Here is a 22,710-nt window from a genome sequence, read left to right as displayed (position 1 = left end):
TCCAAACTTGCACTTAAGTTTAAAATATTTTTCCATTAAAATCAATAGATTTATAATAATTAATTTATAAAAAAAATTGTTTGTTTTGTAATTGTAACTTTGAATTACAATGAATTATTATTATTAATAATAATAACAATTCATTGTAATTACAGTCAAAACGAGAGACACTACATTTAGTTACTGTTGCAGTGTTCAAAGTTACAATTACATTTTAAAACAAACACATTTTTTTATATAATTAATACTTAACTTATGCATGACAATTTCCATAATATTATAATAATCCTCGACTGTGAATAACGACCGTTGTATGGCTGAAGGATGTCATTTCTTTTCAGGCAATTCTCTGGCCACTCCAAACCCGGTCAGGGGTCCTTTCATAACAACAACATGGCTGCCTTGTGTAGAGGCAGGCACCGGTGGAAAAGGATTCACAGTTTGTTTGTTTTAACAAGAAACCTGTCAGGTAAAAACTATCATGGTTTTCAAATGTTTTATTTAGAGAAAGATAGTGACAGACTTTGGTTATAGTTGAAGGTGTTGTGAGTACACATGTGATTCGTTCGTGTAATTTCCGTCAGTCTTTTCACAGCAGACACACTGTCACCTCTCACATCACATATTACAGGTGTTCATTACGTTAATTAATACCGGCTGCGTTCTGTTTAGCTGCAGTTTCAGGGTCTATGTTGGCTCACTGTCGCACTGTCCTGACCTTCATGAACTGAACTGAGCCCTCGTTAATGTTATATCACTATCACCTGTGCTCTTTCTCCTAAAACATGACAAGTATGCTGTGAAAAAACTGATATCATTCACCTTTAAAACAAATGACACTTGTCAACATCTTTCTCCGCGGATTAGTTTTACGAAGAAGGAGCTAGTATTGCAACTATACGAATTAACTACCGTTAAAAGACGAAGATTCAGCTTGACTTGGCTACTAAAAATGACAGGAAATAGCGGATGAACGCCGCCTTAAAATACCAAAGAAGAAGAAGTAGGACATGGCTGTAGAAAAGGTGAAGATAAACAAAGGTTTACAGCCACATGAAGCTTAGGGTTAAGGAAAAAGAAAGGTAATGTGTTTAAATGAGGCACGACTGCAACATGGATGTCAAGTGCCATAAAACACCAAATAAGATGAAGAACAAACTAATGATAGACAACATGCTAACTGCTTTAAACTCAAAAGAGGATAAATAAGGACATGGGTGAGATCGAGGTTAACATACATGCAGGTTAATGTTAAGGAAAAGTAAGGTAAATTAAGCAATGTTACATCACTGAAAAATACTTTACAAAAGAATCAGCATCAGCAGGATTTTATGCTTTGAATTGCTGTCGCAAGATCGATTGTTTTTGGAGAACATTGTGATCAAATTGCTAATGTGTGTATAACAAGGCATGTTTTGTAATATCACATAAGTTAGCACACATTAAATTACCAAATGTTTGGACAATGTTCATTGTAAATTAAAACTTATATTATACACGTAAATCATATGAGAAATGTGAATCAGTTTGTACATAATTTTGGTCATCAGTGAATCATGCAGTATTCTTGTGCAGGGAAGTACGACTATGACCTGGTAGTTATTGGTGGTGGTTCAGGAGGGCTTGCCTGCTCCAAAGAAGGTGAGATCTTTTTTCTTTTTCTTTTTTTTTTCAAGCAACTAAATGCTTTTGATATGTGTGTTCATATGCACTGTGATCTCAAGCTAACATTACCATGATCCACTATCTACAGCTGCACAGTTGGGACAGAAGGTTGCTGTTTTAGATTATGTGGAGCCGTCCGTCAAAGGTAAAATAGATCTCATTGATTGCAATTGATGGCAAAATAATATAGCAATTGCTTTTTGTAGATTTGATCATGCCATTGTTAAGTCCTTTTGAAAATGCTTTTCCACACAGGTACCAAGTGGGGGCTCGGTGGTACGTGTGTCAATGTCGGCTGCATTCCTAAGAAGCTCATGCACCAGGCTGCTCTACTTGGCACTGCAGTCAAAGATGCTAAGAAGTTCGGCTGGCAGATCCCAGGGCCTGTCTGCCATGATTGGTGAGTGGAATCCAAGCACAACATGGTTTGTCATGTGTCTTCATGCTGAGAATTAGTAGCTGAACAGCACCATCTAGTGATATACTTGCAGTATGACAGCATCAAGGTGATTAATGAATGTGAATAAGTGGATGGGAGTTGTGTCTATGTCTGGCCATTCAGACATCCTTGCTTATTACATTTATAAACTTGGATGTATATATTCTAATAGTTTAAATGACGATGATAAGTGTTTGTGGTTTTGTGGGTAAGTTTTGCCTTATTAAGAGAAGGAGTTGTCTTTGCTTTGTTTGGGTTTCTTTTCCTTTTTAATATCCTTTTGGACTGTACTTTACACATGCATATTTTGAAGAGCCTCTTTAGTTCAGGACTGCCGGGGTCTGTTGTTTTTAAATGAATACCTGTGCTGTGTTCAGGGCCACCATGTCAGATGCTATTCAAAACCACATCAGGTCACTGAATTGGGGTCACAGAGTTCAGCTCCAGGACAAGTAAGTGACTCCACATCAGCTTGCTTCATTCACCCTTGTTTCTTTCTGGGATTAAAGTCTTAATTAAGTAATTAATTGATTGAAAGTTGGTAATAAGAGATCAGTAAGCTTATATAATTTAATATGTAGGTAGGTTCAGCTGGTCTTACAGAGTTTCATTAGAGAGATTCAGTTTCAGATTCAGAAACCCATAATGTTTGGGTTTTTTTCTCAGCTGTTAAGCAGATATGATGTATGACGCGTCCACAGCTGAAGGACTCCTACTCAGTGACTACATGTTGATTGAGTGACTGCCCAGAGGGCAAACAGGTGTTAACCTCTCCGTGAAAGCTCCTAATATTATATGTTGTCTGTGCAATGAGGTTTTTGCCAGAATCCAGAATGTTAATAATTCTTTTAATATGATTTTGTTTTCTTTTAATGAACAAGTAGCTCTAGGCTGTGTTTTCTGACCAGCTTAGAAACCAATAACAAACAGCAGTAAAGGCAGTCCTTGATTATTTATCACAAGTATATTATATTGTTATATTTAATTATACTACTTAGTCTCCTGGTGTGAGATGTACAAAAGAGCTACCACATTAATTTGGTTTAATGTTTGTTTTTTTCTTTAATGAGAACCAAGGATGAAATTAGCAACACGTACAACATTTCTGCATCAACTGTGATGTTTTTCTCTGGAATTAACTTGATGTTTAAAAGTGAAGTGTAGAGTATGTCATTGAGAAATGATGAAGGGGTTATGAGTAAATGTGCAACAATCAGTGGTCTGTTCTCCTGCCGGTTCATGCACTAGTAGCAGTAATGTCTTAATTTTCTGTTTGGCAGGAAAGTAAAGTATCTCAACGTGAAAGGAAGTCTGGTGGACGAACACACTGTTAAAGGATTAACCAAAGGAGGAAAAGAGGTCAGCTGCTAATTCACATTTACTTGTTACTATAATTACTCTATAACTCTACTATAATTTACTAATTGTGTTAGTTTAACACATAGTTTAACACATTTTTTTTTTGTTGTTTGTTTTTAAATAGTGCTTTGTAACATATTTTGAAATTTGCTGCATAATTAAAGGTATTATTAATATTTTATTGTTTCAAATGACTTATCAGTCTTTTTTTTTAGCTTTCCCTATAACCTTTTATCAAAAGTTTTATATTTATAGTTTTTTCCTTTTGCTTTAAATTAAAGCACACAATCTAAATTCAATCAACTTATCGTATCATACTGTATATAGATAACAGTGTACGAGCCAAGTGCTGATGAAGTGCCATGTCAGTGATTTCACAGAGTGTTTCCATCAACACCTGAGTACACAATACTGTGGAGACCATTTGCTTTCATTGAACATTTCCTTGTTTTTAAAAGGATATGAACAAAGACTTTTTTCCACTCATTTCCCCTCCTCTGTCACACAGATGGTCGTCACTGCCAAGAACATCGTCATCGCTACAGGTGGACGTCCTAAGTACCCCACGGATGTAAGCATCAAAATTATTATTTGTCTCCGTCTTTGCTAGTATGTGCTGTTTGGTTGGTTGGATACATTGTAGACATGAACGCGTGTGAGGCAGTAAAATACCCCTCAGCAGCAGACAAAACAGCTGAAGTGAGTTTTGGAGACATTCCACTATGGCACATACAGATTACACAAGTCTCAACACACCAAAAATGGTAGGTTTTAGAGAGCAGACTGTTATTGATAGATACGGTGATAGCTCATTGATAGGTTGATGGTTATGTTCGCTACTTCATCTTTTATTACAGATCCCTGGAGCGATGGAGCATGGCATCACCAGTGATGACATATTCTGGTTGAAAAAATCGCCCGGAAAAACGTGAGGATGTATTTATTTTCTTAAAACGCATCCCCCTCGGCCCCTCCCTACATTAAACTGCAATGCTAAGTATTAGATCTTGATATAAAGGCACTTTTCTATATCTAAAATACTGATATCCCTGACATTCTCTTAACAAAGAGGTACAAGAGAAACGGAGCCTCTGACCTTTGCAGTATTAATGCCTTGCTGTACCAGGTTCTACCATGCTTGCTGACACAACGTGTCCTACTGTCACGCACTGTAATCACTCATCGGTGACATGCAGTTTGTTTTTCTCCTTTCCTGTCAGCCTGTCCTCGCCTCATGATTCAGATTAGCGGCGTGCATCCTGACCTTTACAGAACAAGCCCTTTAATCCAACCATTTAGCTCCTGTCATCACCTGGTTAATTGGTCTTTCCCTGACGTTTCCTCTTGGCACAACATGCGCACGGTGACAAGAGTTTGTGGTGTACCTGGGTTGCAGTGGTTTGTTTGGTGGAGACAGATAAGCGGAAATAATAACTTTCGATATTTAAGCTTTGTGTGTGTCTTGGCTGTCCATACCTTGGGAGCGGATATTTTAATTGTTTTTAAATTATAATTGTATTTCAATGTAGATTTTAATTGTTATACTATATGTATTTTGTGTAATCAACCTGCCGCATTTCAACAGTGATGCTGTCTTGTTCAGCATCACTGGTTTCTCCATTATTGTTCTTCTTATATTATGTTGTATGTACTCTGCTGTTTAACCACTTGGTGGCAACACGGAATCAGTTACAGTTCACACATCATCCTTACAGTTACCACGGTAGCATTCACCCATTCAGCAAAACACCTTTGTATAGGAAGCAGAATTATCCACTCAGAGAGAGCACTTGTGTTCAGGAAACCCTTTCATGTAAAAGTGCAGTGGTTCGAGGAGTCCTCTGCCTCCCTGCAGGCTGTAGGCTGTGGGTTAGCATTAGCTTCATTTATAGGGGCACCAGCTTTTGCTGGTGTAGAGCTGTCAGCTCTGTAGGAGAAGACCAAAAGATGTGTAAGTCCCAGCGAATGATGTGTGTCTAATGGGCCTTGGAGTTCACACAGAGCTAAATGACAGATTTGGCCTCAGGGACGAAGCCCAGAGCTGACGACCACCATCATGTTACTGGGAGAATGTGCTCAGCACGTGCCAACAGGACTCTGATATTGGTCGAGGTATAGGCTTGAGGGATACTTGAATGATATGGAGCAATTTTAAATTGTATGGATTCTACATTGACTATGAATGGGGGAAAAATAAAAATAGGAAAATATAATAATTTAAGCACTGTGCAAAAGTCCTTGGCCACCATTAGCTTTGTTTTTGGTCTTGCTGACATGTCCTGTATTATCCTGGGGTAATAGGATTTTTTTTACAGCAGCCATCTCGAACGTGATATAGTAGAACAAACACAGATGTTACCAATGACATTAAGTTCCAATTCAAGTTCAAGGAAGTCTGCTGTTGATCAAGTATAATGGAGGTCACACTCAGTACTTAACACTGAGTCTGTTTTGTTCATTAGTGGTTGGTTGAAAAATTGATTCTTTGAATTCTTGATACAGGTTTCCTGTATTTTTAGTTGTTTTCTAAGAAATAGATTGAGAAATGATTACATATCTCATTGTATTGCTAAAACAACAAATCTAATAATTGTGGCCTACTGTATGCAAAATTGTGCGTTTGACTACATACAGTTTAACATAGGTTTTTCATTATTACATTATACTTGGCACTGCTTTATAACTGGTCTGTTTTTGTCATTTTTTGTTTTTTTAAAAAGTCATCTGCTTCAGATGAATAATTGCATATGTTTTTGTGTTGTATCAATGATTATCATCTACGACAAATACATCTTACCCATCTCTGTAAGTGTTTCTGTCACATCTTATAATATTATTTTCTCACATGTCTGACTTGTCTAATTCCACTTCAGAAGTGTCAGCACTTTGATAAAAATTCAACTCAGGAACATTTATCATAGACTCTCAGTATTTCAGCACAGATATTTGAAGCATATTGTATGTCATCATGCTTCAAACAACTACTAATGGACAAAACAGTCTTATCGTTTACACAGGACAGTGTCTACAGTGTCCAGACTTTTTGTTTATTAATTTTTGAAGCTTCTGAGAAACACTCAAAGTCTTTCACAGGACCTGTGGGTTTAGTTGAAGCCTTATTTCTGAAACAACGTTGCCTCTCTACTGAAAGAGCCAAACGTGTAGAGTTTTCCGATGTTTGTCACCCCCAAATTCAAGTCCAGTGTAATATGAGACCACATGGGATTCTTTTTATCAAACACATTTACAGTTTAGACTGTTTGATGTCTGTCTGTGATAATTCCTTCAATCGAGTGTAGTAGATAGCAATCTGAGTGGGGAACAGGAAACGGATTCATGTTGCTACATTTTTGTGCAGCTGACCTCATTAGTATTTGCTGAACTGCTTTTCACTGCTCTTTAAAATCTCACTGCTGAGCTATGTCAGAGATTATGTTTTCCCTTAGGCCAACATCACCATTGATACGTCCACATTTATGTGGCTCAGAAGATGAAGATGTTGTACGTTTCTTTCCTTTTAGAACTCAGGGAGATTACTGGGTTTCTGTTGTTTCTGCACTGCAGCACGATGACATTGAATCTCAATGTGATCTTGAAATCTTGTAATCTCAATAGTCATTTACTTTAATAGTCAGTACTTTATTTGGCAGTTATTGACAGGAACCTAACTTAAATGCATTCTTCTGATTTGTCTTTGGTCCCCTTCACTAGATCCGTCACAGTGTTCCCATTAGAATAGCAGACAACTGAACAGATCACATGTTGCCAAAGTTCCGAAATCACTTAAACAAAGTAGACACTTTTTTAATGAAATGTATTTGTGTCTAATAATTGGAGAACATTGGCAGTACACTGATAGAAAAAAAACAAGGTATCTCCCATTATTTGGGGGGTGGGGGCAAGCAGGAATTATTCAAAATGCCCCAAAACAAAGGCAAAACAGCCCCCACGTGTTTCCCAAAATGTGCCTAAATGTACCATGATAGAAAAGGGTCAGATATGGTCGTAAAGATACGTTAGCATTGCCATTTAGTTGACATATGTAGTGTACCAGAGTAGACTTCAGACCAGTGGATGACACAGTCAGACTCAGTGAGTAAGAAGCAGGGTTAGGGGAAAGGACACAATTTCTAAGTGATGAAAGTGCAGAATCAAGCTAAAGCTCTTTGCCTAATCTTCTATAAGCCACTTGACAATACGTGCTAAGAGCAGCTGTGCGTTACACAGTCGTGGGGAAAATGGGCACTGGGGCTTTTAGTGGTTGGTGTTAGCAGGACAACTGCAGGAAGTGCTGCAGGCACCCAGAGCTGTCAGGTGGAGCAAACTCAAAGAGATGGGAGTACTGAGCTGAAGTGGTTAAAACAAGGCAGAGAGGGGCCTCATCCATGCGGGTGATGAGCTTCACTCAACGGACTGGTGTGTGGACTTGAGCCCTGAACATGGCACACCCCATCCGTGGGGATTAGCCTAAATGCTAGCAATTAGCCTTCCTCCACACTCAGATGTCAATGCTGGATTAGACTTGGGATTCACCTGGACCACACACACCCACACACAGCTTTTACTGTGCCCTTTTTGTTACATTTTCTTCACACCTCTTCACTTCCCCCCTCTCAGGTTATTAAGTTTTGTAATTCATCACCTCTCTAATTCTCGTATTTAAAGTAAACTTTTTCAATTTTGGACGTGCTTTTGTTTAATTTGGCCAGTGTGTGCTGCACAAAAGATGACATGTATTTTTACTGTAGTACCGGTTCAACTGAGAGCTTGTCTTTTATTTGTTTTTCACAGACTTGTGGTTGGAGCCAGCTGTATCCTTTGTCTACACAGAGCTTGTGAATGGAACCACTGCACATGTCTCCTGGTGATTAGATGTGAAATTGTTGACTTATTGACTCAATAGGACATAACTTTGATATCAGATTGTTTTGTTATTCAGAAAGTGTGTTTCTTAATAGCTCTAACTGCTTGTTTTAAACTCGGGTGTTATATTTGAATGTTCAACCTTTTTACTGATGCAATACCGTCTGTGCTGTTAATTTAGTGAACCAAGATTAATTTTTCCAAATATAGTTAATCTATTTTGTTAATTTGCTTTGCGACTTATTTTTACGAATTTATGATATCTGATGTTAAGAATATCAGTCGTTGCGTGTTATGACCGTACACCAGGTGTACATGCAAACCATGCACTTTAGTCTTAACCTGCTGTTGCCCCAGATGTGGCACTGGAGTGTGCAGGGTTCCTCACAGGCATCGGCTTGGACACCACAGTGATGGTTCGCAGTATCGCCCTCCGGGGGTTTGATCAGGTATTGCTCCCTCGACCCCAGTCTGGATTGTCTAAATGTTACGATTGTGTTTTTGTTATGTTTTTGAACGTATATATCTTTTTTTCTTCTGCAGCAAATGGCAGGTCTTGTGATGGACTACATGGAATCATATGGTACCAACATTGCATGGAAATGTGTCCCAAAGAGAGTGGATAAACTGTCCTCAGGAGCCTTCCAGGTTACCTGGACTGAAACCCAGACAGGCAGCGAGCACAAGGACACCTACGACACCGTGTTATGGGCAGTTGGTGAGTCTGAGAGATCTTTTGTGTGTGTCTTTGATGTAAACTAGAAACAAACTCCAATACATGTTATTTAGGCACTATGCTGGCTGAATGCCTCTCACTTTGTGCTCATGGAGGTAAAAGGGAGAATTAACACCCTGAAGTGGTAGAAGCTTATAGGTAGAAAAGTGGAAGTTTAAAAATGAGGCTAGTGAAGCAAAACTGAGGATACTTGATTGGTATGTTAGGTATTAGTGTCATGTTCAACTTTTAACTTTTACTTGTACATGTTTTTCGTTTACAAAGTGGTCACTGAGACTTATTTGACTTGAAAGTTGCTTTATTTTGATTTAATTAATTAACAAAATCTAGACTGATTTTTATACATTCCTGAATAATGGTATTTTTTGGGTACAAGAAAGGATGTAGAAATATGTCTTACTTATAAATGGTTGTAGCCATTTAAACAAATTATATTTTAAAATTATAAACTGATACAAGCATACTTGAAGAAAGCATATTCAATTGTGCCAATAAACCCTCCTAAATGCAACACCGTTGACCTTTAAGTTATTTTGGTTTATTCCTTTTAATTATGATACAACTTGGCCACACTGACTTCCCTATTTATCTCCTATTTTTAAAACCTATGTCGGGATTAGCTGTAAATCAGCACCTGCATTGTTCCCTCTAATAATAAAAGGTCCCTGAAATAAAACCGTGCTATGGCTGTGTTCTCCCTGCCACCATTAATTTAATTGTCATCCTCAATGGAGTGCAGTGTCAGCAAATACAGGAGAATCAAGGCTGAAAACAAAGTAATAAAGCCTGAGTGATGGGAATGGCCAGGGGAAGTGTTAATCACCCACTGCTGGTTCTCTGGTAGGAGAAGGGCAGGACAGGGCAGGATGCACCCAGGCACAGGGTCACTGTATTCCCCTCTTTGTTCTACTTCTTTGCGCTTTCCTGCCCATGCCAGCCGTGCGGAAACCAACCCTGCGTCTGTCTCTGCCATCCCTGCCCACAGCCCCTCTGCCTGCCACTACTACCAGCTCCCTGCCTCCTCTTTCTCAACTATACATTCTCCATTCCCCCATTTCACTTCTGCTTTTCCACCAGCAGCATCAGTAACAATGGAGGGAACATCCGTGAGAGTCACAACCGTCACTTTATTTGTGTTGGGCCTTTTCAAAGACAACGCTTTGTTTCCGAAACTCTGACTTCCAGGTTTTTGCTTTATGAGACTGTGTGTGTGTGTGTGTGTTTGTGTGTGTGTGAGGGAAACAAGGTCCTTTTGCTCCATGCGTGTGACAGTGACAAGGATGTGCGTGACCCTGCAGCTGAAATGACGTTCATACTTTCCCACATCATCTCAGCAGGAGACTGCTGGTGAGAATGAAATCAGCATAGAGTGTCTGTATCTGTAGGTATTTGTCATGACATGCGTGAGATGTTGCATCCCTCATGTTTCCGGTTCCTCGGTAGAGTGAGAGTTCACTGTCAGTGAAACTCAGCCAAGTGCTTGATATTTTTAACCAAAAAATATATAGTTTGGACTCTCAGTGATTGAAGTAGTCAGTATTGGTCAAAACACCAGCAGCAATGTCCTCTGTCAGTGCTACTACCCAAACATGTGTAAGGACACAGCTATATTCACTGTATATCCATAGCAACTTTAGTTCCCATATAGTTTACTGAGAACCCGTAACATGGTGGCCTCTGCTCTTTGATGTGTGCCAGCAGGAGTTATGAGTACAAGGCCACTTCCCCTTATGTGACCTTACACTAGGGGCCAGGCAGTGTCTCAGGCCTCTGTGGAGTTATTAAAGGCCAGAGGGGACCGGGGGACAGTATCACCACTGTCCGCTACATCCTTCTCGCCAGCCCTGCCCGCCACCACCTTTCCCCTGCTCTTTCCTGGCCTCATGGCCGCTCCCCTGTCCAGGTGTGCCCACAGAAACACACCAGGAAACAGAACATTTCCACACTTCCTGTCTGCATGCGGATAGTGGACACATTAGTCTTCTTCCTCGCTTTGCTCTGCTGTATGTAAGGACCTCATTTAAAAACATTCCCTGGTTAGACTCTCTTAGTTCAGTTCAGACAGCTCCTCTGTCTCATTTTTTTTTTTACATTTCCCTTTGGGTTAGCAAAATTTGCAAAAGGCAGTTGAGAAAACAGCATTTGTTAAAGTTTGAAACCAAATATGGCGAAGAGTCTTACTGTAGTGCTGTGAGTCATTCAATATCGGCTCAAAATCTAACACAAATATGACCAAATACCCTTAAATTAAAGTGGAACCATAAATGTGTGCTTTTAATTTTGGTTATTTAGTCCAAGTGAATGATTAAACATTGTGATCGACATAGAAAAGGAATCAGAACAAATGTCCTCTTTAAAAGCACTGTCACTGTTTCAAAATGATATCTAAATACATTTTCAACTTTGTGTTGTCTGTGGTCATCAATCAACAAATAGGCACTTCTAAGTTAACTTGGGTTCAAGATTACTGTATTAATTACTTTATCAAATAGCCAAATTGCCATCGCATGTAATTGTGAGTTTCCTGTGAATTTTTAGTTATTCACACAGACATTAACAGACTCTGTTTCCTGTGAGCTCTCTATCAATTTGCATCATAAACCCATGTAATCAGTCTGTGGCATCCTGTAAAATCTACGCTCCTTAGAATAACAGTCCCCACATATTTTGCTCTCCCTTTTGTCTTTGTTCATTTGATTGATCAGATAAGCGTCCAGCTCTCATTTCTGCTGTGTGCTGGTTTGTTGTGGCTAATTAGTCTCGCCATTTCGGGGCTTCCTTTTAATGTCACAACAGGCTTTGTTCAAAGTGACCACAGTCTGTGTGTGTGTGTGTGTGGTGTGTATCCCAGCTCCTACCATGTTCCTTATCAGAGCCAACTCACTGTTGTTGCGTCATCGCCTTACAATGGAGCCACGGTCACTGCCACAGAGCAGCACTGATCGGAATTACAGACAGGAATGCTTCATGTGTACAGAGAAAGTTTATACTCACCAGTCAGATTGTACTGATAGAGAGATTTGATGGCCTATACTAATACCTTTTGGATTTCCCGATGCTGAAACGTGATATTTTTACAGCAGAAATATGAAAATATGTAATACATTAGCTGCAACAGCTGTCGTGGTGGCAAATTCCCTACTCTCTATCAAGATTTATAGGCTATATACTATAAACACATATTCTGCACTGTAGTTGTCAGTGGAGATGAGAACAATTTGATTCACATATTTTTTCCTCATTCTCATATGAGACTACTTTATAAACATGTAATGCATAACTGATTACTGTAATTTTTTATTTGATTAAATATTAAATATTGATTCATATGATTAAATTATTTGATTAAATATCATAACCAAATTAGTTATAATGATCAGGGTATGGTGAAAAAACATTAGGACAAAAAAAATCCCAAATACATGGGGAATTACAGTTTTCCAACTTTTGGCCACAACTATTCAATATGTCTGTGAAATACTCCTAAACTGAATTAAAGCATGGGTGTTGAAATAGGAATATAATACCCATGTTTATTGTAAAACATTACTTTTTTTTTTCTTTTTTAGACATTAAGTCAAAAAAACACGTCTACATTTATAAATGGACTATTCCAGCAGTGTAGCAATCTAATATAAGAAAATATTTACAACTCCTGCGTTTGGGAAATGCTCATGACTGCCTAACTTCCCCTCTGTCCTCCACTGTGCTCTCTATCTCAGTCAGCCACCCATGCTGTGGAGCAGTAGACAGGTCCCTGTAGCCCCCCTGGTCTGAGAAGAGGGGGAGCACGTTGTTCTTTGGCTCCAGTCAGGAAAAAGGGTCTCGGGGGTTTGTTATTTTTGCTGTCCGATAGCATCTACATTGGTACCTCAGTGCCGGGTGTTTATTATGCTACCCAGGCAGGTTATGAGGAGCTATGGGGAGGGTCGGAGGAATGAGTGGTTCATGCTCCATCACCATGGAGACTCTGTGTCGACAGCGTCAGTCAACCATCTCCCAGGAAGTGTCAGAAATCGCACCTTAGTTTGTCCCATGGGATCGATGGGATAACCAGTGCCCAGCTGCTCATCTCCAGCTGACCAGATGTTCTTGACAGGGAAACTCTAAATGAATGTCTGTGCTTTGTTGGTCAACAGTGGTTCTTGCTGTTTTGTCCATGTGACAGTTACAGCATTTGATTTACAATGATTCAAAACTCGCTCTCTGGACTGTTGGACTATTACTTGTTTGAAGTGGTGCAATATTCTGTGTCCATAGTCATGGTTCCCAGATGCCCAGATGATGCATTGTAATGATTTGGTGATTTTTATATAAATAATTTGGCATCGTCGATACTTTTTAAAGGAGCTCTTACCCTTTTCTACTTTTGATGTTGGCATCCTGACCTCAGCATTTAGCATTTAGAGAGCTACTGTACCTATTGATATACCGTTTTATTTTCATTTCAGCAGTTTTTACTTGGCTGTCAACACTACAGATAACCTCCCTATTTGTTGCATCAAGGTTTTTAACTATTGTAATTCTGAATTATGGAACAGCTATTCTAATTCTAAACGGCATCTCCTCACCTTTCCATTTTTGTTTTTCATCTTCTTCTCACTGACCTCAGGTAGAGCCCCTGAAACCAAAGCCCTGGGCCTTGACAAGCTTGGTGTCCAAGTCAACAAGGAGACGGGGAAAATAGTTTTAGGCGCTGACGAATCCACATCGGTGCCAAACATATACGCTTTTGGTGACATTGGTGAGGTAAGTTCAATCGCTCATAGCAGAAACAGACCTCCTAACATTTGGAAACAAACACTTACAGATAACATTTTCAACCATTACAGAAAATACTGAAAGGTGATTGTGAATCAACGCTAAAAAAGATATATAAAGTCAATATATGTATAGAAAGTACTCTCTGAACAAATGTGAATGAGTTTATATTAATGTTTTATTAAAATATATCACATTCACATTGAATATTATATGACGCCATCAACAGATTCTGTGTTTCTTCAGTGTTAGGCATTTGAATCGTTGACTCAAAAGTAAATGAATTATGTCCAGGAATCATCTTTTTTATCACTTGGGAAATTTTATGTGAGGATAAATCAGTAGAAGATGAATGTACATGAATGAGTTGTGGGCAAGACAACATTTTTCATATTATTCTTTATATTATTGGCCTACTCTCAGTTTAAATCCTTATTTTTTGTGAAATGAATAGACACAAACAACTTAAAATGGATTAACTGCAAGATAAAAGTATAAACTTTAAATGGCAGCTATTAGGATACAGTTATGGTGGTGAATTTAATCAAAACGGTGATGAAATATCAGACTATCAAACAATCATTACCTCAAAGCTACAACATTTATTTCTGATCAGGAACAAAACATATTTTTCCAACAGTAAGTACTTGGCAGATGACTAATTATGGAGTGTAGCTTTTCCAGCCCATCATCACATAAAAATTGGCCATGTTAATACTAGTTATACCTGCTGAAGGTAATGTCAGTGTTGTTTTTTCATCGCAGCCAGCTGTGTGCTTCCTGTCTGCCTCCTAGGCCTAATGACACACACACACTTGCTGAGCATCTTTTTGATTGGCAGCTAGCTTTGATGAGTCGTGATTCACCACAATCTGTCTGTCAGCTCATCACAGTAGCTTTTTTTTTTTGTCTTTGTAAAAACCAAGATAGTTTATCTTTCTCACAATTCATCCGTTGCACTTTTTGTTTTTGTTGTTTGTTGTATTTTTTTTTGGTTTCAGGGAAGAGTGCTGCCAAGAACTGCATTATAATGACTCATGCTGCCTGATATATAAACAGTCACTGGAATGCAAGTGCACACATTCACACACACATGCAGAAGTGCAGGAGATGTTTTGGACAACAGGATGTGCAGTGGTAATTTAACAGGTTTATGTCATGCCTTTAGAATTGCCCTGCAGCCCTACTGCTTCCTGTACCACTCACCTTTCTGTGTGTGTGTGTGCACGTGTGTCCATGTGTCCATGACTATGTGCTTGTCTCTTTAGGCAGACTTCCAAATCAATAGTGAAAAACACCAAAGAGGTTGTTTTTTTGTTTTTTTTTAAGTGTGCGAGATGGTTTAGATATTTAACACTCACCACTGTCAGTCACTCATTCATGGTTCACTAATTGTTTGTATTTACATCTTTTTCCCAGTGTTCACCTTGAAAAAAGCAGGTCAAATATGTCTAAAAATGAATGTCAACCGTTTGTTTAATTCGTTTACAGTTTCTAATGTGATTAATACATTTTTCTCATTTTAGGGTCGTCCTGAATTGACTCCGACGGCCATAAAAGCGGGAAAGCTTCTCGCGCACAGACTGGCTGGTCAGAGCACTGAGCTCATGAACTATGACAATGTAAGACGATGTGTGTACACACGGTAGAGTTTTCACTCCATCGTTCAGAAAAATAGCATATCTGTGGCCCTTTCAGCTTCTTTTTTTATGTTGTTCTATGAATGGTAAATAATATATTTTCTGTTATTTTGTGGTCTGTTTTGGATTAATTTGTCTTCGTGTTCGTGTCACAGGTGCCCACCACAGTATTCACACCGCTGGAATACGGCTGTGTAGGTTTGTCAGAGGAGGAGGCGGAGAAGAGGCATGGTAAAGACGGCATAGAGGTAACAAAAATTATGAAAAAGGAAGTCAATAATATAATCTGGAAAAGGATCGTGACACACAAACCGAAACCAACTGTAAATATTGTAGTATTTAGAATAACAACCTTTCATACATCCTCATTTACACGTCAGTGAAAATATTGTTTCATACATCCCAGGTGCACATAGAGCTTTTAGCTTTTCCTGGTGATTTGTTCAAATAAAAACAAACGTTGACCCCTTATATAAAACATGACGCAAAAAAGTATATTGTTCATAGCTTAAAGCATAAGCCAGGATTAAAGTAGGCCACAGTTAGACATAAATCTTTAACTTGGCAGTGTTGCATTCATGTAACAACACTAAAGTGTTTTGTTTTGATCAAAAAAAGGGAAGGAATTTGTCCCAGTGTTTTACTACTAAACTCTGTTAAACTCCTCTAAACTACTCGTAAAATTGGGCTTTTAACTACTTTGTGTGCAATTGTGGCATGTAAAAAGAATTGTGTTTCTAATATTGCTGCACATTCCTAAAATTAAATAACTGGCTGCATGCCACACACGCACAAAAGTACAAAGTTACACAGTCGATGTTGGTGGCTTCACCTGCTGTCAATGCATGAAAAATAACTGTACCATAAGCCCTAAACACACACAGTGGTGCGCGTGCACACACACAATGCAAAATAGAGCAGCGATATGTCTTACCTGCTTGTGTACGTGCATGGTGAGCCCGATGCCCCGCCAACACCTGCACGAGGCCGCAGATAAACGGTTTAGCCGGTGAGGTGGGGCTCGCGGCTGTGACTGACGGGCAAGCAGAAGGCCTGATTGAGGTGTGTATGGGGTGATGACAGGAGCGCCGAGATCTGAGCAGGAGACGCAGCGCCAGGCCCCCCGACAGCTGCACGGCCGTCGACTTGTGTCGGCACGTTAGCCCCATAGAACAAAATGCACCAGACACACGTCTCCGTCAGGAAAATCTCTCAGCATCATAAACACTGAGATCTCCATGTAAATCTTGCAAAGACTGTAATTGTGTACAAGAATTGGTACAGTGGCATTTTTACTGAATCAGAGTCCTCACAGTCAGCAGGTGGAGACGATTGACACAAAATACAGTACGACTGATGGCACATCAATCTACCTTTTCTGATTCTCTTGTATAACTGTGTTTGTATTTGTTTGCATGCATTATGCATTAAGAGCACGACTTGCTTGTTTCAGGTTTACCCTCCTGTAGGGCTGGTGAACAGTTTAACAGTAGCCTGTGTATGTCGCAATGGAATTTACTGACAATATGTCTGTGTTTATCAACTGCTTATTGTTTTTGTCCATAAAGAAGTTTAAAAACACAATTAGTTTATTCCACTTTCAACTCGCTGGTTTAAGCTGTTGAAATCTACAAGATGCAGCTTCTCATGTTGTGTTCTGTGTTTGTCGGTGTAGGTCTACCATGCTTTCTACAAGCCTCTGGAATTCACCGTCTCCGAGCGGAATAGCAGCCAGTGTTACATAAAGGTAGGTTTGACCTGCAGTGCAGACTCACTGATTGTAAAAAAGAAAAAAAAAATGGGACATTCACACATGCATGCATTTACTGAGGCAGTCAAATGTGTCGCTTCACATTGCTGTCATTTAAACAGAGACTATCACAGAGTCTGACCTTGGACTTCATCTGTGGTCTAGCGATTCCTCTTTGCAATCCTAAAGTGCCAATGGAGTTGCCATGAACACCTGTCACCGTGTCTTAAATGTGTGCTCTTACCTCCTCAGGTGGTGTGCGAGCGTGATAGAGATCAGAAGATCCTGGGTCTGCACTTGACTGGTCCAAATGCTGGAGAAGTCACACAGGGATTTGCTATGGGCTTTCAGTAAGTGCAAGGAATGAATTTCCCCAGAATATACGCAAAGGCAAATGTTTTTCCGTTTGCCTTAGTCCAGTGGAATGACTATGAAAATAGCCATGGTGTTGAGTTGATATGTTTTAATTCTGAAATTAGTAAGCTACTCGGAACAGTAATTTAGTCAGCACACATTAAAATAAACATTAAACATGAATAAAAGATTTTTAGAGCAAGGATTTATTATTCAAAAACCTTCCAGGTTTTCTTATGCTCAACACTAGGCAGCATTTAATTTCAGTTCTAATTTCTTTAACCATGTAAGACGCATGAAAAAAAACAGCAAAAAGGAACTGTAGAACATGTGGGTTTTTAATATTATATAATATTTCTTTTATTATAGTTTGTGATTTAGTACACCTCACTATTGACAGTTTTATGCAAGTAAGGTTGTTATTTACCAAAAATGAACATCTTAGCAACAAGAGACAAACTGTTACATGTCTTATTGAAACTCTGTGAAACTCATCATATAATTAATTGCCTATTAGTAACTGATGTCCTTGGCAAATGACGGCTTTTGTTCCATAGTAATGTCACACACCATATGGAGGACAAAGGCGCTCTTACAAAAATGATTGAAAGCACAAAACTGCAGGACTTATTAAAGAGCAGTAGAAAAGTTATACAGTTGTCAGTCATGAGTAACGGCAACATGAATGAACTCTGTGTGTCCATGTGTCTCAGGTGTGGGGCAACATATTCCCATCTGTTGCAGACAGTAGGCATCCACCCAACATGTGCTGAGGAGGTGGTCAAAGTCCACATCACCAAGCGCTCTGGCTTGGATGCCACTGTCACCGGTTGCTGAGGTTAAGCTCCTCGGTCTCTGACCACGTGAGCACACGGGCTCCCTCAATGGCAGTAGAAACAAATTAGCCTGGGCTTTTCACGCTTTCTCCTTCTCCTGCGCTATCATGGTCTCAAAATGGCCCCCGGTTTCATCAGATTTATGATGTACCTCCTGTGCAATGGAGTCTCATCTGAGGTCAGTCATAGAAGTCCTGCCTAGGTGTAGTTGGTCATGTGGTAACTAAGATTGTGCATCTGACATTCATACGTACATGTTGTGTGTATGTTTAAAAAGCACAGATCAGGTTAGTGAGAGCTGCAGCCGCAGAGTGAGCTTCTTTTAAATAAACAGGCTCATCAATCAGGATTAAGGCCCGTGCCCACGTTTTGTTGAAACCATACGAGAAAACTAGAACGATCCCTAACGTTTTTCTGAATATATATTCTGCAAATATTGTTGTTTCTCTGGCTGTACTTCCTGTCCATTAGTCTTGGAGGTGACACATACCACACACCCCCACCCCCTCCTTATCCCCCCATGACACTGATGGATGGCCCCAGAGCCGTCGCCGCAGCGACACCGCCCCATTTCCCATGGACACACACAAACAGTCGGCAGGCCGCCTGTCTGTCAGCCAGCGAGTACCCGGGCCAGGGAAACCCAGCTTGTTTAGTGTCCGACAGTCCAGCAGACCCCCAAACTGTTCTCCTCCTCGGTCTTAAATCATGAAGGTATATAGATGGACTGCAAACATTTGCTGTCAGAAGCTGTGTGGATGCCACAGCTCAGGCACAGAACAGCACTATCTATTGACATCAGTAATGAGAGCTCTATTACAGCTGTACTACTCGCCCTCGCCTAAAGGTGGCACTGTCACCCTCCATTTCTCCATTTTTATTCTGAAGGGCAGGAAAGACAGCAACATAATAGTATCAAGTAATCACTGGATATAATATAAGCCTGGATACATTCAGGTTGCACATATAATCCCTTTGATCCCCATTTAAATATGTATTTTCTAGTTGAAGCTGGAGAGCACACTGGCTTTATTGGTGCCAAACTGATAAGGGTTATCTGTTGTGTATTTACATGGCTGACAGGTTAGCCCTCAAGAGTCATCACTATCAAAGATAAGGTGAGTTGTTTATATCAATAAAGCAGTAATAGACGCTCACTGTTTCCCAACACGCTCATGTGTTCAACCAGCTGCCTCCATTGGACATCTTGCATTTATTAAGTTGAGGAGGAGAACTGTCAATATGGCTGCTACAGAAATTGGGGGAGCTGAGAGTGAGTAGGTTGGTGGTTGTAGTTTATTTTTATTTGAAGTCTAATCTGTCCTGTCTGATTAATGATTTCGATGAGGGGAGTGACAGCGTGCCAGGAGATGGAGAAAGGAAAAAGACAGCGAAGACCAGGTTTATTTGGATCGGGCTCGGAGGAGAGAGAGCCGAGTTTTCAGCCCTGGTTAGGGAGGGAAGGGGGATTCCTGTGTGCTCTATTCAGGGCCGAGGTGCTGACTGAAGGACCCTGACCTCCGCTCAGCAGGAACAGCTTGACTCTATCACTCGGAGCACAGAGGGCTCACATACTGCGGTGCTGCACAGCAGGGGCCTGGGGTGGGGGGTCTAAGGTTGAGGCGGGAGTGCGATGGCCATGGCACAGACGGAACCAACCAACGCGGAGCGGTAGTGGCGTGTTTGCCCTGTGTAATCAAGTCTATGTTCCTGAACTTAACGAGCCACTTCAGAGACCCCAGGCCGGGCCCAAGGCGACGTGAGGGAAGTCATTGAGGCCGTCAATGCAACTGTAATGTCTGTTTGCTTTTTACTCTCCACTTCCCTCCAGCTTTGTCTCATCTGTTATCTTATACACGGTGCGACCACTTACCAGCTAAAAAGGAAATGGTAATACTTCATGTCAGATCGCCACTGTGAATTATTTCTTTTAATTGTTATTGATCAGCTCGTCAAGCCTCAAACACCAGATAACCTCACCTGTGTCCTGCATGAAGCAGTCAGGGTTCAACCTTCAGGTCAGCCAGTTAATGATGACCTGCACTAAAACCTAAAACCCGGGTGGTGCAGGCCTGATGTCACCTGGCTGCCAACTTTAAAGTTGTAAATAGAGAAGTGTAATTTTCCATTAAAGCGTTGCATTACATTATTTATATGTAAAGTGTTGACAGTGTCACCATTAAAGTAATGATGCCCACTGATTGAGTGTTCGGTGTTTTGCATAAATGATTACACAGTTCCTTGCACAGTTCTTTGAGGATGAATGTGCATATTTTTTGAAACAAAGAAGTAAAGAAAAAGACGGTTTGCAGTATGCAAAACCTAAAGTAAAAGTTCAACATGCATACATAAGAAAAAGCAGCCTCTTTGCTTTCATTGTTATTTCAGAAGACTGATGAATCACTCATGTCTGTATTCTAAATAGGAAGCTGCACAGCCTGCAGCCAGTTTGCTTAGCCCTGATGTAGGAGACCGGGGGAAACCGTTTGCCTGGGGTTATGTACTACTAAAAAACGACTTTTTTTTTGCACAGGTCCGGAGATGAATGCCGTCGATGCAAATGTACTCCTGGGTGTGAAGCAGTATAAGCGTATAGTATACAATGCTACAAGTCTCCATCTCAATATTGAGCAGTGTCACAAGGGGGGGTGGTCACATGCTGACCCTGAGTCGTCTCTGCTGACAGGCAGCTCTGCTATGCAGCCCTGTCACTCAACCCTCTGCACCAACAATGGCAGAAATTCCACTGTGTTTGTTTGGTTAAGGACAGAGCTCTCTGAAACCCCTGAACCTCCTTAGGATCCACGGCAGCCTCTCTCAGCCACAGAGTGAAGCTGGTGTCTGTCCTGACCCAGACAGTGGGAGTAAAGTTCACCCTCCTCCACGAGAATACCCGGCCCCATTTAGCAAGTGTGTTTCTTCTGTCCCTCCACAATGGAGCAAACAGGCTAAATCCACCTTGAAATGCACTTAGTAGAACATGTCAACATGTCAGGGTGCGCTCGGTTCTATGTTCAGTCTTAATCCAGCCCATTGAACGCTGACAGTTGTCTGTGAGTCAGACATTCACTAGGCCTTTGTCACTTCAGGTATTGAGCTCCAGTAGTAAAAGGAAGAGCAGAACCGTCAGACACACACGTTAAAACACATATGCTGGGTACACAGCCCTTCAGCCAGAGCAAAAGCCTCAGAAGGAGAAATCAATACATACCTTGTGTAAACATTAGTCGAAAAAGAAAAAAATGAGACGCGCAACAGAAAAGGCTCAACCTGGGTGAGGATTATCCTTGAGAAATGAATGGGGCCAATTATGACTGCTGTGTTGTACTGCCAGTATCTGGCTCAATAGCTGTCAGGTTGAGATGCCTGCAGGGCCTGGACGGGGTGTGGTGGCTGAGGAGGAGATCCTCTGGAAAGCTTGATGTAGTAGGGGGCCCACACTCAGACTGATAAGCTCAGGTAAGTTACCAAACTGGTCTGAGAGATTTCTGTGTTGTCCCTCTTCTGGCCTCCCAAGTTCAAAACAGGCCGTGGTAACAGAGGTGATGAGATGAGGGTGTACAGCAGCACCATAGAATTTGGTCTCAAGGTTGTAAAACTCATTTTTGGAAGTCACCGATCAGGGGCCTATTGGACTATACCAGATGCCAATCACACAGGTGTCCATTCAAATTTGCTGTTTGTCATCTATTTTCCTGTAAATGAGAACATTTCTCAAAATTGACATTGTGTTCAACAACTTACTAATATTGATAGCTGCCATTAACTCCTCATAAACATGTTTACTGACCTCACACAACCTCTTCTTTTTGCAACCAATGGAATGCTTCTTCCTCTAACTCCATCAATTTTTTTTAATACACAACTATCATTTTAATACTTTGTTACTTTTGTGCCATCAGAACAAAGATGTTTTCCATTTCACTTCTGATTGTGAGTGCTTTCACAGTTTGAATATACACTTACTCCCCATCAGCAAAGTCAAGGTTGCCTTCTTTTCTTTTTTTCCCTTCCACACATCTGAAGACTGCATATTTGATTTTTGCTACAGCTGTAACTTCCAAGAAGAGTCCGTCGATTTATCCGTGTCCTTGACTTCTCGTTCAACTGCAGTCGCTGAGAAACGGTGGAGGAGGTCAGCTGTTGTCACACTTGGTAACTGTTGGTAGCCCAGTGGAGGTGAGGGCCTGTGAAACGAGCTTATCTGACCCCCTGATAAGGGCAGGATACCCCCAGGAATCGACTCTAAATTCAATACACATGGCTTCTGCAGCTGCCTTTATCTGACAGGATGTGGGTGTTTGAAA

General features: G+C 40.5%; 1 protein-coding gene across 1 annotated transcript; it reads left to right on the top strand.

The window, feature by feature from the left end:
• Nucleotides 1-393: 393 nt before the first annotated feature.
• txnrd2.2 (thioredoxin reductase 2, tandem duplicate 2) lies at nucleotides 394-18,404 on the top strand (the record flags this gene model as incomplete). The annotated part of the gene is made up of 17 exons (XM_083903095.1): nucleotides 394-469; nucleotides 1,576-1,641; nucleotides 1,754-1,810; nucleotides 1,921-2,065; nucleotides 2,482-2,556; nucleotides 3,385-3,463; nucleotides 3,972-4,034; nucleotides 4,321-4,391; nucleotides 8,255-8,274; nucleotides 8,684-8,775; nucleotides 8,870-9,044; nucleotides 13,675-13,811; nucleotides 15,350-15,445; nucleotides 15,619-15,711; nucleotides 17,139-17,210; nucleotides 17,466-17,563; nucleotides 18,281-18,404. 17 exons carry the CDS (start codon nucleotides 394-396, stop codon nucleotides 18,402-18,404), a joined length of 1,539 nt encoding a protein of 512 aa, XP_083759221.1.
• Nucleotides 18,405-22,710: the final 4,306 nt, after the last annotated feature.

The sequence above is a fragment of the Microchirus variegatus genome, assembly GCF_963457635.1.
Source record: "Microchirus variegatus genome assembly, chromosome: 16".
Lineage (NCBI taxonomy): Eukaryota > Metazoa > Chordata > Actinopteri > Pleuronectiformes > Soleidae > Microchirus > Microchirus variegatus.
This window is presented reverse-complemented; position numbering and strand designations above follow the sequence as displayed.